A 17,493-nucleotide genomic window follows, 5' to 3' on the forward strand; every position below is an offset into this window, starting at 1 on the left:
ACACCCCTAATAAAAATAAATATTCAATATATTTATTATTTAGTATTTTCATTATCTATCCATATTTTTTTTATATTTTTATTTAAATAAGACCGGTTGTGAGTCGTGACTCATGAGTCATGACCCAGTACCAGTAGTACTAGTATGATTAGTTCGATCACCGGTTCCTAACAACTATTGGTGACAGAAAAACTATGTTTAATCTTTTGTTCTCCTTGCTTATAGGTTGTGGCCGCAGAACTTGAATTGAATCCTGGATGCTGTTTGATGTACTGGTCACCTGAGGACCTTGATTGCAGGTGGTTCTTTTACTTTTTTAAGTTCTTTTCTTACAAATCATGTACTTTTCTTTTTAAGAACTGTAAAGGTTTCTGGGTTTGTTTATCAAGTGATATTTAATGTTTATTTTAATCTAGTATTTTGGGCGTACTAATTGAATTAAACTCGATATTCTCTTATTTTATTTTGAAAAATATAATACAGTCATATTATTCTGACTTTACATTTAGTGAGTCACCAATTTTAATTTTTAGTAGTACCAAGGCTGTATTGGTGCAACGATGCGTTTAAAGGTATAGAAGAAGCTGTGGGTGTAAGTGGGAAGTGCGTGCAAAACCAGTCTCTCTTTCACTGGTTCTAGACCCAGAAAGGTTTTAGAAATGAAGAGGAGTTTTCCATGGGATGAGCCTGATCAGAATCCTGATTCTTCTTCCAACGACATTCCTCTCCCAATTCCCTCCATTGACCTCACCTCCCAAGGTCGTCTTCTCCTCCATTTTTTCATCCATTATTGTTATTAATGCCTTTCAAGTTTTAATTTCACTCCACATCCTCATAAATCATCATGTTATGCTTATTCAACTCTTATTTACTGCTACTCCTATGACTTCTAGGGTTACATTCATAGATTTTTTTGTGCTTTCCTAGAGTAATTTAAATTTCGACAATCAATGAAATTCACCACCTCGCATTTAATTCATACAAACTTGCATCAACCCGTTCCACGAATGGTGAAAATCAAAAGCATTTATGCCACCACTCTATTCTTTCCGTTTGATTCATGTGTCATGTTATTTACTCTCAACTTTTTTATGTTTCTTATTACTAATGCAAAGTTAATTTTGTTGTAATACAATTATGTAGCTTTCAATGCCCATAACATGTGTAACCAAATCCTCAATAAGTGATTTGTTATGTTTTTGGTATTTTATACACATTCTCCGAATTATTTGTGTTAATGATTGCTTCAACTACAACAATATCAGCCAAGAAAACTCTTTCGATGAGTGGTTTGGAGATCAATTGTGCATGCCTTTCTTATTATCTAGACCCTATACTGCTTTGCATTCTTATGAATATAACTATTCCAAAGCTCATGCTTGTATGCAGATATACTCATTAGACGGGCAGAAATGTATCAGGAGTACATGAAGCAGATACCAATACCAAGTCAACGAGGCTCTGTCATCCCATTTAATTCATGGATGGGATTAGGCAAATCAATGAAGCAACTCTATGGACAGCCTCTCCATTACCTCACAAATGTTATCCTTAAGCAATGGGATCAGTTGAGACTTAACAGCAAGGATGAATACAAACCCTTAGACAACTTGATTCATCCGACCAAAGCCGAAGCTACCATTTGGCTCATGGAAGAAGTCCATCGACAGACCTCATCGCATTTTCAGATTGCCGAACTCTGGAAGCTGGATCCAATGTACAATGGTTCTGTTGATGCCATTTTCCCGACTTTAGAGAATGCGATGTGAAACCAGTTAGTTTAAAGGCTTTGTTAAGTATCCTGCAAAACGTTTACTTGCTAGGTTTTGGCAAAGCAAACTTGAACAGCTCTCTTGATCATCTAGCCCCGATTCTTTTGTTTAACTAGTCATTTGTTTTGGGGCTTCTTTTTTCTGTTGTATGTGAATATTCCAGTTCAATGGTCAAGAGTAAATTGATTTGTCAATCAGATGTGAGAAATCCCACTTTATATTAACCCATTACCAATAACCTCTACAAGAACAAAATCCATCCCTGAAAAAATGGTACCTATTATTATCTCTAACAATGATTTTCCTACTGTATAATTTTGACACTAATTCAGCAAATGAGTGACAATCGGAACACATTCTAAGATTTTTGACAACCCTTATGGGTGCACCTTGATTAGTAGTGATGAGTCCATAAGCCATGGCTAGTTTTTCACTGTGCCTGCTGAGCAAATGCTCTTTCTCCTGCTCATCAACATCAAGTAAGACATTGGTTGTATCAGGGACATATCCAGCCTCGCTTAGCCTGCAGTTTATCTCCTGTAGCATTAATCCAATTTGAGTATACTCTGCGTGCGATTCATCGCCAGAGGTAAACTCGTGTATCAGTCCATGAACCTCTATTGAGCTTGATCCCGGCACTTTCTGGATCCCTTTTTCTCTCATCTGCAGCCTCACTCTTGCAACTTCATTCCATTTTCCAGCTGATGCATATATGTTGGATAACAGCACATGAATGCCAACCTTTTCAGGGTCCAGTTGAGTTATCTTCTCAGCTGCATATTGTGCCATTTCGACATTATTATGTTTCCGACAAGCAGCTACAAGAGAGCCCCATATAACATCATTAGGTTCCATAGGCATACATTGAATAAGATCAAGAGCTTCTTCCAACAACCCAGCTCGACCAAGCAAATCAACCATACATCCATAGTGAACAATCCGAGGACTGATTCCATGAGTTGTCTTCATTGACCTGAAAAGTTGCCTACCTTGGTCCACAGAGCCACCATGGCTACATGCAGTCAATAATGCTACAAAAACAACATCGTCTGGTCTAACCCCTTGTTTGAGCATCTCATTGAAAAGCTCAATAGCCCCCTTTGTATTTCCTTCCATTGCCATAACACCGATGGCAGCAGTCCAAGCTGACACATCTCGTTTGTCCATTTTCGTGAAAACACGCAAAGCACTCTGGGGATCACCACACCTAGAAAACATATCAACCAAAGCTGTGCCGAGCTGCTTGTCAATCTGAATGTCATTTCTCTCAATGTAGGTATAGACCCACTTAGCAAGATCAAGAGCTCCTAGATATCCACAGGCAGAAGCAACAGCAACCATGGTCACTCTGTCTGCTTCAATTCCCTGGTTTTGCATCTCCCTGAATAGCTCAATCGCTTCCTGAAACATGCTTACTTGAACCAAAGCACCAATCATAGTGTTCCAAGACACAAGATCACTCTCTGGCATATCATCAAAGATTTTCCAAGCTAATTCCACATCACCATCCCTAACCAAACCAGCAATTAGCGAATTCCATGTCACCACTGTCTTGTTTGGCATCTGCTCAAATACTTTGCACCCAGATTCTCTCTCACCACATTTCATGTACATGTCGATGATGGCGTTGGAAATATTTTCCCAACCTTCAAGTCCATTTCTTAAGACATAAGCATGGGACGACTTCCCAACAAATAGATCACCTAACTGCGCGCAGGCCGCAATTGTAGACAACATTGTCACCTTATCTGGGCGTGGTCCCTGTTGCAGCATTTCACGCAAAACTACTAGCACTTCACCTGGCAGCCCATGTTGGACATAATTCGACATGATCGTATTGTACATAACCAAATTCCTATCAACACATTCATAAAAAATTCTGCTTGCATTATCTATGTCTCCACATTTCATGTACATATCAACGAGTGCATTCCCCATGACAGCATTAAGCTTCACGCCCAACTTACCAATATAAGAAGAAACTTTTTTCCCCAATTCAAGATCCTTCAACTTGGCACAAGCAGATATAACACAAACCATGGTAACTGGATTGGGTTGAATCCCAGTGTCAACCATCTCAAAGAACAGAGAAACAGCTTCCTTGGGCAAGTCCCTCCCAACATACCCATTGATCAAACTAGTCCAAGACACAACATTTCTCTCAAGCATTCCATCAAACACCTTGCGTCCCAAGTCAACTCTGCCGCATTCCGCGTAGAAATGTATGAGAGAGTTTCTGACGAAGATATTTCCCTCGAAACCCATCTTAAGAAGCGCACCATGAACTTGAAGACCCTCAGCAAAAGCCATAACTTTGGAGCACGCACTCAGCAAGGACGGGAAGGTGAACTTATCGGGTAAAACGCCCATCTCCGCCATGTGAATGTAGAGCAAGATAGCCTGGTCGCAAAGGCCAGTTGAAGCGTAACCTCTGAGGAGAGAGTTGCAGGCGAACAAGGAAACCGCGGCTGTTTCCTCATAGAAATAATCGAAAGATTTTCGAGCGTAGTCGAGGCTGTGGTGGGTGCCCACGTCGACGTAAGCGGCGATAAGGTTGTTGAGGTGAAAAGCGCTGTGAGAAAGGCCATTCTTGATGAAGTGGCAGTGTAACTGCTTGAGCTCCGTGAGGCTGTGGCAACTTCCAATAAGCTTTAGCGATGGCGGCGATGACGGTAGGTCGGTGGTGATGGGTTTCGGAGGCTGGATAGCTGGGGAAGTGCCCACAGAAGAGGGAGGAAGGGCCTTCGCCGCCATGGTAATTGTGAACACTGGTTTTTTTTAAGAACTGATGTTGGGGAGTTGAAGGGATGTCTTGTGATTGAAAATTAATAATTATTTTCCTTTCTTATTATTTGATTTGATATGCTGTTAGCTAGGTAAGTGCTAAATCTGAAGTATGCTTCAGCTATTTTGTTTGAAGTGATTAACTGATTTATATAACTATATATATTTTTAATTAGTTGTGAATTTTGTAGTTTCAGTGAAACTGGGGAAGCTCTCACTTGGAGGAGCAGCACCAAAATCTTCAAGTACTATTTACATATGGTTGCATGATAGTCTTGGTTTCCCAATTACTGGTTAGTTACATGTTTCTTCCTATGAGAATTTTGTTATAACGAATCAATACCCATTTGACATAATAAGTAGTAGGTAACATGTCGCTAAATTAATGCAGGACTATTTATCATCTGGCAGTGTCCCCTACATATTGGATAACTCCTTCGCTTTACTTGTAAAGTTGTTTGCCAAATCTTTTGGCCTTTGTATATCCAGATAGCCAGAGAAGCTGAGCTACTGAGAAAACGACATAATCATGTGCAGTCGAGGCAACAAGTTTCCAGTTAACCGGTGTTAGTGTCTTGTGTCGTTGGCAGAAACTAAGGAAATCCTAACTAGAATGCCTTCCCTTCCATTTGTCATCACAATGCCTTTTGATGGCAGTTGGCTGTATAGGTGATCTGGTAAGCATGTGATTTCTCTCTCTCCCCCTCTATTATTATTATAGGTGTTTTCAAATGATATTTCCTTTAAAATATAGTTTGGTTACACCCAAGACCAAGAATAACTTAAAATTCTAGATTGTCACAAGAAATGTAGTGGCTCATGAGTGAAGCAGTCAGATTCATTGATGGTAAAATGACATACCTTTCATAGCAGGTTTTAGAATTTAGAGATAGTATGGTCCTTGTGCTTATATCAATAGCATTAGATATGTCTTTATGGATTTGTTGGGAGAAATCTGAAAAGATACTACTTTTCTTTATGCCCATGAATAAGTCTCAAGGTTGTAGACTTGTAGTACAAGAATTAAAAATCATTCAGATCTACTTTTTTTTTTTTTATCGGTGGATTGGACAACCCCCAATCCTAGGTACACAGTACATACCCACACACTCCTCACATACTTACCAATTTTTTTTTTCAGTTGCAGCTGGTAGGACTCGAACCCGAAACTTTTGAAATGGGGAGGAGGCGGAATGCCGTGTGAGCTATGGCTCATTGGCTTCAGATCTACTGTTGAACCTAGGGAGTAGGCATACATCAAGGCTTTTTTTTGGGTATTAAAACGGGACTTAAAAGCCCAAAAAGAACAACGAAATTAGATGCAAACTACTCAGTCTAAGAGGCTCCTCTATCACCTTCTTGAAAGATTTTGATTAGCTCTGAAGGAACATCAAGGCTTATATAGGTAACAATGAATTGGCTAAAGTATTAGGAGTTTACTTTAGATTGGGCCAAGCCAGAAGAGGAAGTTGCAACAATTGGGTTATTTAATCTATATAGGGCCAAGTCCAAATAACAATTGTACAGAGCAAAACTCTGATATCCATGTTAGAACAGATCAGAGTGCCAGCTTTAATGAATTATTAGTGGTCTGGTGCAGAATGCTACATAATCTGAAGTGATTTAATGCTGGATAGTTAGTTTTTCATTGTTTAAAACTATTGGTTTAGTTTAGAACAGTGCTTTGTAATGATAAATCTATGTAAAAGGCTAGGCCTTCAGTTTTTTATCAATGAAATTTTACTGTCCAAAAAAAAAAGAAGCAACAGATAAGAGTAATGTTCTAACTAAATTCGAGTAACTAGCCAAGGGCCTAACAAACAACTTGTGTTCTTCTTCCCTCGTTTATTAGCTTCCTTCAGTGTTTTATACTAATCAAAAACCACTTAGCTTGTTTTATTTAAATTTGTCATTCAATTTATTTTTCACTGGATTATGAGATCTTGGTTAAAATTTGTTAACAATGAATCCATTCTGGATTTGTTGGTCAATTTTCTATAGAAACTTGGCAGAACTTGAAAGTAGTTCACTTTGCAGTTTAGTATTTGGACTCATTCAAGCATGCGACGAATCATAATCTTTGAACTTCACAATATTGATTTATCTAATAAAGTTTATGAGGAGTGTTCTTCATTTTTGAAAGGAGGGAAGGCTGCCAAGAAAACTAGTGCAAGTGCAAGAGGTAAGGGAAAGCCGGTTGTAGGAGGGGCTGGTAGTTCGAAGGCCTCCCGGTCCTCAAACAGCTCCAAGGTCATTGAGCTCACTGGTATATGAGAGATTTAGTTCAGGAGTTTGGAAATCATGTGGAGGCGCAACAAGCCTATCTAGATGAGCAAAGGCGCCGAGATGGAATTGTTGAGTCCAAGCTGAAAAAATTTAAAGGAAGAATTGATATCCTGAAATAGTACATCGATGATCTTACCTCTAAGCACATTTTTTCTGATGATGAGGATGCTGAGGATGAACATTCGGCCAGTTCTGATGCCTATTGACTCTAGTCATCATTTACTGCTCTTGTTGTTTTTAAGATACTTTTGAATGACTGTATAACCATAAAAACACTTATTTGCTTCAGTTTTTTGGTATCTAATCTTGTAGGTGCTTCATTTTCTCCTTTGATGACAAAAGGGAGAGAAAAACTGTTACTTATGGTTTAATCTTTGGTCATGTTTGCTAAACTTGTGGTTCATGTTCTAAGACTTGGTCTATTAAGGTTTATGTTGCTGCACTGTGATCTTTCAGCTAAAAGACTATAACACAAATTCATGGGAGCTTTAATCTCTGGATTCAGGAGGAGATCTTTCCTGCGAATAAACGAGAAGTTATCCTAATCTTGTTCATTCTCTTTAAATGCTCTCTATTTTAAAATGTTTGCTATCAAGAGAGAGATTATTGAGTCTGAAAATGATCTTATAATTATTTGTGATGACAAACATTTAATTAATTATATTGATTGATTGGTTAATGGCTTAACTTAATATGTTATAAAGTTTTATCTTTGAAATTGATATAATTACTTATTTGGTGTCAAATTAAAAGAGATTGTTACCAAAAATTGAAAAGGAAACATATAACAAGAGGCCTGCTACACATACAAGTCTTTTTGATTTACAAGTCTTGCAAGTTGCTACATACGGGCCTTTTAATGCGTTATTCAACCGTTTTCTGTTTTCAAAGTACTACACTCACCATGTATTATGAATGACTTCTCTTCCTCTTCTTCTTCCTCTTTTTTTTTTTTTTTTTTTTTCATGGTTTCTTAAATCAAGCTCTAAAATAGTTTTGAAGATAATGGAACTACAGAAATACACCCAAAGGATTACAGAAATACACCCAAACGGTTACAAAAATTCACCCAAACGATTATAGAAATACACCCAAAAGATTACAGAAATACACCCAAAGGATTACAAAACTACACCCAAAGGATTTAAGAAATACACCCAAAATTCGTTGAAGTACACCTTATGCATAATTCAGAACTCTTTCTCTTTCTCCTCCTCATCTTCTACTGCTTCTTCTTCTTCAAAAACGATTTCAGAGCTTGATGTCAAAAAACAATGGAAATCGAGAATAATGAAGAAAGAAAACAGAGAGAAAAGCACGTAAATGAAGAAGAAGAGGAAGACGGGGAAGAAGAATGTGCAGCAAGAAGAAGAAGAAGAATGAGAAAGAGAAGGCAAGAAACGAAAGAAAAGAAGAAGAAGAAGATGAAGAGGAAGAAGAACGTGCAGCAAGAAGAAGAAGGAGGAGAAAAAGAAGGCAAGAAACGAAAGAAAAAAAGAAAAAGACGAAGAGGAAGAAGAAGAAGAAGCGCGTTTTGAGCGTTAGTTTTAATTAGACTTGTAAGGCTTACATTACAAGCCTTAATCGCTTGTATGCGAAGAATTTCTGATATAACAATGATGATGATTATGGACAGCAATGGCCAGAGTTGTCATCAAGCAACGGATAGTTGAACACATTGCATTAATTGGAACATATTTAAAAATAATCAAACATTATGAGCAAGATTTGAAAAGCATTTGAAAAGGTAGCTACTGGTTATAGAAAGAAATAAATTACGTAATTAATGATGACTTAATCAGCTACAACGACTAGCTAAAGAATTGTTTTTGATATAAGAACAAGGTTTGATGAATGTCAAGGAGAACAATTCAAATATCAACCACTACACAATTGAGAGTCTTTCTTTTTCATTTTAGTTTGTATTTGATATTCAGTTTTTTTAGTCTTTCTATATAGTACTAAGAAAAAGGCATATGATTATTTGAGAGAATATTTTGGAAAAAAGCCTATAACACCGCACATTTTCCGTTTGTTCCCATCTTGATTTGTACTGTTTTGGAGAGTTAGTTTTGCTAGGTATCAATTTGTGAAGCACGGTATAGTAGTTTGTTTGTCTAGGTATTGAACCGGTTTAGTTTGTTCATTTTTGTCTTTGTCTTGGTCTTGAAATTGGTGATTGTAATCTTGAGATTGTTATAGTTAAATTCTACTATAACTGTGGTGAAGACTAGATGTAAATCATTGGAAAAAAAAAAACAGTGCATCAGTGCCATTGAAGAGTAGGAGAAGAAGAAAAATAGGGTTGGAAGTTGGAGCTTTAATATTATGGAGAGAAGTTTATATCATCAAATGCATCATCCCACATCATTCCATGCAAGCCCGTTTGGGAAGCTTCAAAAGTAGTTTTTTTGAGCTTTTAATTTATGAAAAGTAGTAGTATTAATGTCTGGTACAATTTTCAAAACCAAATTGCAGTTTTCTAAGAAGCTATTTAGGAGTTTATAGAGAAGTTAAAAAAATGACTTCTCTCATAATACTACTATTTTTTTTTATCACATTTTTATAAAATAAACACTTTTAGAACTAAAAGTCCAAACACAAAATAACTTATTTATAAGCTACTTTTAATATAGTCATTTATTGTTTAAGCTATTTTGTAAAAAAGAGCTTAATTAAGCTGTTTATCCAAACTTGACCTTAAGTTCATATTCGACGTCTATTTGGGAGTGCTAGCATGGCAGGAATAAGTTTACCCAGGTTTTCGATTGCAATACATGGGCAGAAAGTGGCTTAAGGATTATTATAAATTCCAGAGTGTAAGTTTGGAGATAAGGTTGAATAACTATTAATTTCATGAATCATTTTAAGGTTCGAATACTTCATAGTTAATTACTTTTAAATTTTTAAAATTTTATTTATTTAACATAATATAAAATCCACTATATTGATGTGACAAATACCAATAGAATAGAATAAATCACTAATTTTGCTTTGGAGTTTTTTAGTTATCTACGGTCTCTCAATCCGACAGGTCAAGGATTAATCTATTGTAGTTGGAGCTCCATTTAACGGACTAATGAATTATTGTATGCACAAGACCATATTTAAATTCCAAAACTTATTTAAGCAGACTAATAAATTAACTAGACCAAATCAAATTGATTTTTGCTCAAGTCTTGAAGGAAGTTCCTAAAGGCTTTATTTATTTATTTTTTTTTTCATAACCTGAAGATGATTTTGCTCATTCCGCCGTAGATGAGCCGGATTGGCCTAAAACCCATGCTAGAGGAATATATTCCTTTTCCAAAAAACCGGATTGGCCTAAAACCCATGCTAGAGGAATATATTCCTTTTCCAAAAAAATTATATATACCCTTTTTTTTTCTTTTTAACTTTTTAAGTTTTAATAATAATTTCTTAAATCATGAAAAGACTCTTATAATTTTTTAATACCAATAATTAAGTTATCATACATCGGAGCTTTATTTGTTGGTCAATAAATTATTGTGTGTATAAGGTGAAATTTGAACCCACCATAATTTGTTAAATAAGTGAATGAACTAAATCATAAAAAGAGCTTTGAGCTTAGCCAAATTGTCATTATTCCTTAAACAAGTCCAAAGAAAAAAAAATTAAGAACGTTCTTTTACTATCCTTATTTGATGATTACATAACTCCTAGCCCGACAGATTAAGGACTAATACTGAGCTCCATTTAAAGGTTAAGGTTGCTGCATGCATAAGACAGGATTCGAACCCCCAACACTTGTTTAAGCGGACTAGTGAGCTAACCACTAGACCAACCAAACTTGGTTAATTCTATAATTATATGCTTATTAGATAAAGCGTTAAAAAAAATTTGTTACATTTTATCAAATAGAAACCAAAGGGCTGTCAAAATAGTTATGCACTCACTACTAACTTGAAGAGCCACAGTGCTAGTTACCTACCATGAACTAATAGAATCTCTTTTTGTTTTTTATTTAAAATATTTTGAACTCAAAGAAGCAAACCAATGTTTGCTTAAAGTTAAAGCATCATATCCATCTCTATGAGCTTAGTAATACATTTGTCTTTTGACAAAAGCATACTTTTGTATGCACAAAATACTTGTGTAATGTAATTCTTTTGGTGCATTATATGTAGATGAAAAATATCAAATTCAAGCATACAATGCATCATCATTTTCTCCACCTTTGAGATATAGAACTAAAAAAAAAAAAATTCTCACCCTTGAGAAGGGAAACAAAAAAAAATATTAAGAAATAACCATTATTAGAACATAGATATCATATTACAAATCATAAAAATTCACCAAGGATTATTATTAACCTCCTTGAATGCTACAAGAGACCAAAAGGCTCTGGCAAGTGCTCAAATCCATTATCAAATATGGGACCTTGATCACATTTGTCATCAGCACTATGAAGCCAATTTGTGTTCTTCAAATCTTCTTTGAGCAACAGTGCATCGTAGCGCGAACTCTCGTAAATGTCGACTTCACTACTAAGTTTTGATGAGTATAGTCTTTCATCTACCTCTCTTCCTCTTACCATATGTATTCTGTTAACATCATTTCCAATATCCAGATTGGAGACTCCATTGGTATGCAGGGTGGTTCCATTCATGTTGACAGATGCCAGAGCACTCGAAACCCGGTGGCTCTTGGGAGTGGACGAAGGTCTAATGCTCTGAGGGAAGAGTGTGGTGTTTGACAGAGAACGATGATTTCCTGCGCCGTTCCTTATATCCTATTCAATAGATAAATCAAATGGTGATTAAGTTTGGATTTGATATAACAAAATCAGAGGATTAATAGCTTATGGTGCAAAAATTTACTTTAAGGCATGTAGATAAAGCAACATGAAGGAACATGAGCTGAATGTGAAAAATCACATTCAGGGAGAAGATTTTAGTATCATTTGGACCATGATTTTTACTCAAGGTATTTGATCCATGAATAAAATTTTCAAGAATCTGATAGTTTAACACTTTAACTCACTGTTAATGGAAAAATGTTTTTCATTTGCATCGAATGATACATTGCAATATCATTTAATGTAACTCGTCCTATTGTCATCTACTAATTAAAAAGGTGTCAAAGAAAGCATGTAGTAGTAGCAATGTATCAAAATTTTAAACTAAACCTTGAAACTGTTGGCATTGGTAATCTAAGTAAATTTGATTTTGATTACTTTAATCATGCAGAACTGGAAATGTAGAGAGTAGGAAGTACAAACCATGTGCTTAATAGCCATATCTAAGGATTTCTTTGATATGGTCCTCCCAAACCCAGAGTTGTCTGTAGCAGTGGTAGTTGAGGCCCTAACAGATCTCCTTGCAACGACTTCAGGTGGATGTTGGACTTTCCTAGGCTCAGGAACATCAGCATGGTGGCCATTGGTGCTGCCATAACTGCGAGTTCTCGCTGCAGGCTCTGTAGACCTCCCCCTACTCACAATCGGAGAAGAATGTCTTCTTGACACAGGAGCTGAAGCTTGAGGTTCAGAACTGTTTCCCTTCATGGTGACACTGCTGGGGCGAGACCTGCCTGCTGATACAGGCCTATCAGGCAATGTTGTTCTGAGATTTGGAGGTGTGTCGAGGGGAAAATCCGGGGGAACTATTGGTTGTGGTGGCTGCCTTACTCTTGGACTCGGCGAACTTGGCCTTGAAGATGGAGCTGAGTTTCTTCCACTAAGTGAAACACGTGAGGATGAAGTTACATAAGATGATGTAGGAGAAGGGGATGGAGACAGAGATGGCATTGAGTTCCTTCTAGTAGGGGTAGAAGGCCTGGATAGTGATCGAGTTGGCGTAAGGGCCGAGGGAGAATGCAAATTTGTAGAAATATGAGGCCTAGAACTTGGTGTTGATGGCCTTGAGCTTTGTGTTGATGTTCTTTGTCTGTCAGCAGAGGAGGAGGAGGCTGTGGGGTTGTTAGAAACCGAGCGCACTCTGGAGGGAGTTGAAGGCCTAGAAGACGCTGCCGGGCGTGAGGAAGGAGTAGAAGGCCTAGCTGCGGACGAGGAGCGAGTTACAGGGGAGGATGGTCGGGAGGATGGTCGGATGTATGACGAAACTGAGGCAGAGCTTGTGTTGAGAATTGAGGTGGATCTGTTAGAGGAATAGGTGCTGTATTGTGAGTGTGAGTTTGAGACCGAAGGGCGTGTCACCGAACTGCTTCTTGCTGGTCTAGAGTGATTATTGTTCTCAGATTGTGAGACTGAGAGCTGAAAAATCATGATGAAGACTAATAAATATAAAAGCATTTAGCTCACCATTAAAAAATATCAAACATGTATAAGGTTGTGACCTAGGATAAATAAATAACAATCACCAAGTGCATGTATACATGTAGGGAATGCCTAATAGATGATTTGGTTGCCATCCAATTAAATCCTTTCTTTTAGATGACCATTCAAATAGCCCATATATAAAAGTAGCTAACTTGTTTATGTATCAATTTATGATTGGATATCTTTGCATACAAATTAAATCTATGAAGAATGATTTGAGGGAACACATACCCTTGAGGCCTTTGTGGTAGAAGTTGATCTAGTCAAACTTCTTCTTGGAGGCACTGTGGTTGGTTGGGGTTCGCCTTCTGATGATGGAAAAACTGGTGTGCCGGGGGGAGTGAGAAGCCTAGTAACATAAAAACAGAGAAATAGTTACGAATTGGGGCAACCAACTGAAAAAGTTGGAACCTTTTGAAGTTGCACTCTCATTTCTGAAGTTGAATGCATATAAGCTGGCTCACTCTCCCCTGCTATTAGAAAATAAGGACTAGAACTCAAATCAACACACCCCATCCAATGGTGGAGAGAAGGAAGTTGACTCAGGTATACATGGAAAGGTGGGAACAAGAACATTTCTTTACATATATAGCAAGCAACAACAATGTCTTAATGATAGAACAAGAAGTCACAGATCCAGAATCAATATGTTCTCTCCATTATCGAATGATTTCTCATCCACAGCCACAGAAACTTGAGAATCGACATGACGAAATCGATGCTTACCAGTCATAATCATGCTTTCCTACTTCTGTGGAAGACAATAGATCATCAATCCCATTTCTTGAAGGTTTTGGTGCTGCTCCTCCAAGTGAGAGCCTCCCCAGTTTCACTGAAACTACAAAATTCACAACTAATTATTCTTAATACATAATCATAAAAATATATATAGTTATACAAATCAGTTAATCACTTCAAACAAAATAGCTGAAGCATACTTCAGATTTAGCACTTACCTAGTTAACAACATATCAAATCAAATAATAAGAAAGGAAAATTATTATTAATTTTCAATCACAAGACATCCCTTTCACTCCCCAACATCAGTTCTTAAAAAGTTAAAACAATACAAAGAAAACAAACTAAAACTGTTTTATGTTTAGAAAAAGAATCAGATTCAAACAAAACAAAAACATCATAAACCCATAAACAAACAAAAGATTGTTCAGTGACACATTAATTGCAACAAAAAATACAGACAAAAAAGTGTCCATTCCCACATCCCCAAGTGCAAAACCAAAAACCAAGAACCAAAAAACAAATTTAAAAAAACAGTGTTCACACAATTCACATACCATCGGAGGAATCATCAGAGGAAGTCACAGAGAGGGTACGTCTGTTCCTGGAGAAGAGATCCAAGTTATCTTCATTGCTGTTGTTGTTGTTGTTGGAAGCCATTCCATAACCATTCAAGCTTTGTCCTCTGCGGTGGTGATTCAATGACCCCAAAAGAGACTCTCTCACATTACTACTATTATAACTATTCCTCATCATTGGATTCATGTAACTAAGATCTAACAACTGAAACCAACATACTAACTAATCTACACTGTTTCAAAGTTCAAAGTGCAACACTCTCATCATTCATTCATTGATTCAAGATTGGATTTGGATCTGTAACTATGTCGACTTTGTGTTTACTTAGCTTGGTTTGGTTGTGTTATTCATTGATGTACCATTATTTTGTGTTAAGTTTCTCTTTGGCATTTCATCAGTTATGTGGTGTGTGTGTGTCAGAAAACAATAAAAATAATAATTAAGAAAAATGATGGAGTTGGGAGATGATACCCACATGGCTTCTAATTTGTGGACCCACCACCTTCCTCAGATCTCTCACACTCATCACTTTTATCCAATTAATTTTGTTTTTAAATTTTTCTATTTTTTTCTTATTTCCCTTTCATTGATTTTGTTATTTTGTTGCTTCATTGATGATGAAGGATCAAGAAGGGATTTGTTGTTGGGAGAGACACATGCAAATTATAGTAATCAAACTGTGCAAGTGTAACCATCCAGCACATGGCTTTTCTATATAAGTCAAGAATTTAATATGAGAAATTAATATTAGCAAATACCGTTACCATAAAAAAATGACACCCACGACCCTGTCTAAAATATCGAACAAACTCCACCAATCAGTAAGCTAATCATTTATATAAACGAGAACTCAAACTTGACAAAGACATGTTCTACAAGTTTTTGTTTTGAATGCTTTTTAATATTTTTAAAGATTTCTTTTTATATGAGTATCGAAATATCTTTTGTAGGTATTTTTACTGTGGGGTTCGAATCAGGTCGATTTATAACTCTCCAAATCAAGTAACTCATTGTTCGAAAGAAATCATTGTAGTTCGGCAGTTTCACACAGAACGGAATACATGCGAATTTAAAATTCTTATAAGACATAGAGACACGATATATATAAAAAATATAACGTATTTTTTTAAATAAATTGTAATGATATTTTGGTATTTTATTGATATTAAAATATAAATTAATTTTTAATTATTTTTAATTATATAAAGTATTTAAAATATTTTTTAATAATTAATAATATATATTATTTCTAAACTCATTTAAAAAATACATGTTAAAAATAAGATTAAACACACTTACACGTAATGGTATTTAGGTGTGTTCAAGCGTATCTAAAAAAAAAAACTTTTTTCTTTATTAAGATACGAGTGGATATAAGAGATACGCATATCAGACAAATATAAAAAAATATCGTATTCAAAATATATCAAACACGTAGATGCGGTCGTGCTTCATAGATATTTGGTAATTGTCTTTTCAACTTTTTTTTTTTCAATGCAATTATATTCATCAATAATTGTCTCTATTATCATTATGGCCTTTTAAAGTTTTAAAATTTATATGTGTGTATTTATTTTATTAGAGGTAACTATCCCTTTCCCCTAGTACATAGTAACATATACTTGAAGAGGCCAGGACTAGAGGAGAAGGAAAACAAAAGCTGCTATTTAGTTTTTCTTTTTTTAGTTTTCACACTATTGCTACTCCTCTTCGTAACTTCTTTAATCAAGTAGTTATCCATTACACCAGAGTTTATGTCTCTTTAGGAAGGGAGAGAAAAGAGAGGAGGAGTAAAATAGCAAGAGGAAAAGGGAACATAGAAAAAGGAAAAGAGGGCAAGTTCAAGAAAAAGTTATAGACATGTTTAACAAAAAAAGAAGATAAATTTGAGATTTTTATTTATTGACTGCATTATTCTTTATTAATATCAAAGCATTGTACTAGACACACAAAAAAAAAAAAAAAATTAAAGCATTGTACTCTTGAAAATAAAATTAACATCAAATTTAAATTATTTGAATATTCTTTCAGAAAAATAATTGACGAGGGCAAGAGGCCCATGTGTAAACTGCGAACCTAATATACGAGATAGATATAAAAAAGTTTCTTAGTCACGTGATCGAACAACCTTTGCACCATGCAACTTTATGGTTTTGCTTGATTTTTAAGTTATTATATTATTAGTAAATAATATGTAATATATTACTTTAATATCATTAATATGTATTTACCTTCGTAATTACTCTATATATATAATCTTAAAGGTATATCTTGACTTGAATCGATAATAAGTCAACAAATTTAGAACATAATAGATTCTTTTGTAATTTTTATAAAAAAAATATTTAATTAAAATTTGTCTTAAATTTGTCTGAAATAAAAAAATTATTCAAATAAAAAAATTATCTAAAAAAAAATCTTATTTTTAGTAGTGGTAATATATATAAAAAAAAATCAAAATAATTATTAATTAAAAATATGAAAAAAGGAGAAGATAATCAAGTTTAACTCACATATCTTAAATGTAATGAGAGGTTAAATAAATAAATAACATTTTTCTTACTTTGTATCAGTATGCAAGAATTCTCAATCTGCATATATTATTATGGTGCTCGTGGGTTTATTTTAATATTTTGTATTATAAAGTTAGAGGGTTCTTATATACTTCGTTCTTGTAGTTGATAGTAGTAATTATTTTAGTGGTGATTGGAGATAGAGAATCTTGTGGTATGCAAATTGTGACAATGCATGTTACGACCACAAAAACGGATGATTTTTTTGCACTTATGCATGTGAGCATATGATAACAATATGCAATTAGTACATCATTACCTTTTGCCAAGGACACTAGATCTTCGCCCAAAATGTTGCCTAGCTAGGTCAAGCTCGACACGCAGCATTAAGGATAATGCTCTATTCTCTATATCCATATATGTAAGAATGGGAGACCAACAAATTTTTCAACAGGTTCATCACGAGTCTACTATATATTCAAATTTTTTTGATAGTCAAATTCAACTAAATTGACATAAA

The 17,493-nt window shown here is 35.4% G+C and overlaps 3 protein-coding genes across 7 annotated transcripts; 1 reads left to right on the forward strand and 2 right to left on the reverse strand.

Annotated features, from left to right (window-relative positions):
* Positions 130 to 1,990, forward strand: LOC107639728 (protein RDM1). 4 transcript variants are annotated; one of them, XM_021121614.1, is made up of 3 exons: positions 130 to 299; positions 510 to 759; positions 1,390 to 1,990. In XM_021121614.1, exons 2-3 carry the CDS (start codon positions 660 to 662, stop codon positions 1,767 to 1,769), a joined length of 480 nt encoding a protein of 159 aa, XP_020977273.1. In that variant the 5' UTR covers positions 130 to 299; positions 510 to 659; the 3' UTR covers positions 1,770 to 1,990. The 4 variants fall into 4 exon arrangements, with proteins under 4 accessions (XP_020977273.1, XP_016198795.1, XP_020977274.1 ...); XM_016343309.2 differs by having other exon boundaries at positions 534 to 759; XM_021121615.1 differs by having other exon boundaries at positions 543 to 759.
* LOC107639723 (pentatricopeptide repeat-containing protein At3g22690) lies at positions 1,880 to 4,676 on the reverse strand. The gene has a single exon (XM_016343295.2). The coding sequence runs from the start codon at positions 4,524 to 4,526 to the stop codon at positions 2,001 to 2,003; it is 2,526 nt and encodes an 841-aa protein (XP_016198781.1). The 5' UTR covers positions 4,527 to 4,676; the 3' UTR covers positions 1,880 to 2,000.
* LOC107639726 (serine/threonine-protein kinase pakG) lies at positions 10,960 to 15,107 on the reverse strand. Of its 2 annotated transcripts, none has more exons than XM_021121616.1 (5): positions 14,439 to 15,107; positions 13,870 to 13,975; positions 13,375 to 13,492; positions 12,085 to 13,077; positions 10,960 to 11,595 (listed from the first exon to the last, which is right to left on the reverse strand). In XM_021121616.1, exons 1-5 carry the CDS (start codon positions 14,644 to 14,646, stop codon positions 11,188 to 11,190), a joined length of 1,833 nt encoding a protein of 610 aa, XP_020977275.1. In that variant the 5' UTR covers positions 14,647 to 15,107; the 3' UTR covers positions 10,960 to 11,187. The 2 variants fall into 2 exon arrangements, with proteins under 2 accessions (XP_020977275.1, XP_016198788.1); XM_016343302.2 differs by having other exon boundaries at positions 13,870 to 13,981; positions 14,439 to 15,104.

Source organism: Arachis ipaensis, chromosome B04, assembly GCF_000816755.2.
Source record: "Arachis ipaensis cultivar K30076 chromosome B04, Araip1.1, whole genome shotgun sequence".
Classification (NCBI taxonomy): domain Eukaryota; kingdom Viridiplantae; phylum Streptophyta; class Magnoliopsida; order Fabales; family Fabaceae; genus Arachis; species Arachis ipaensis.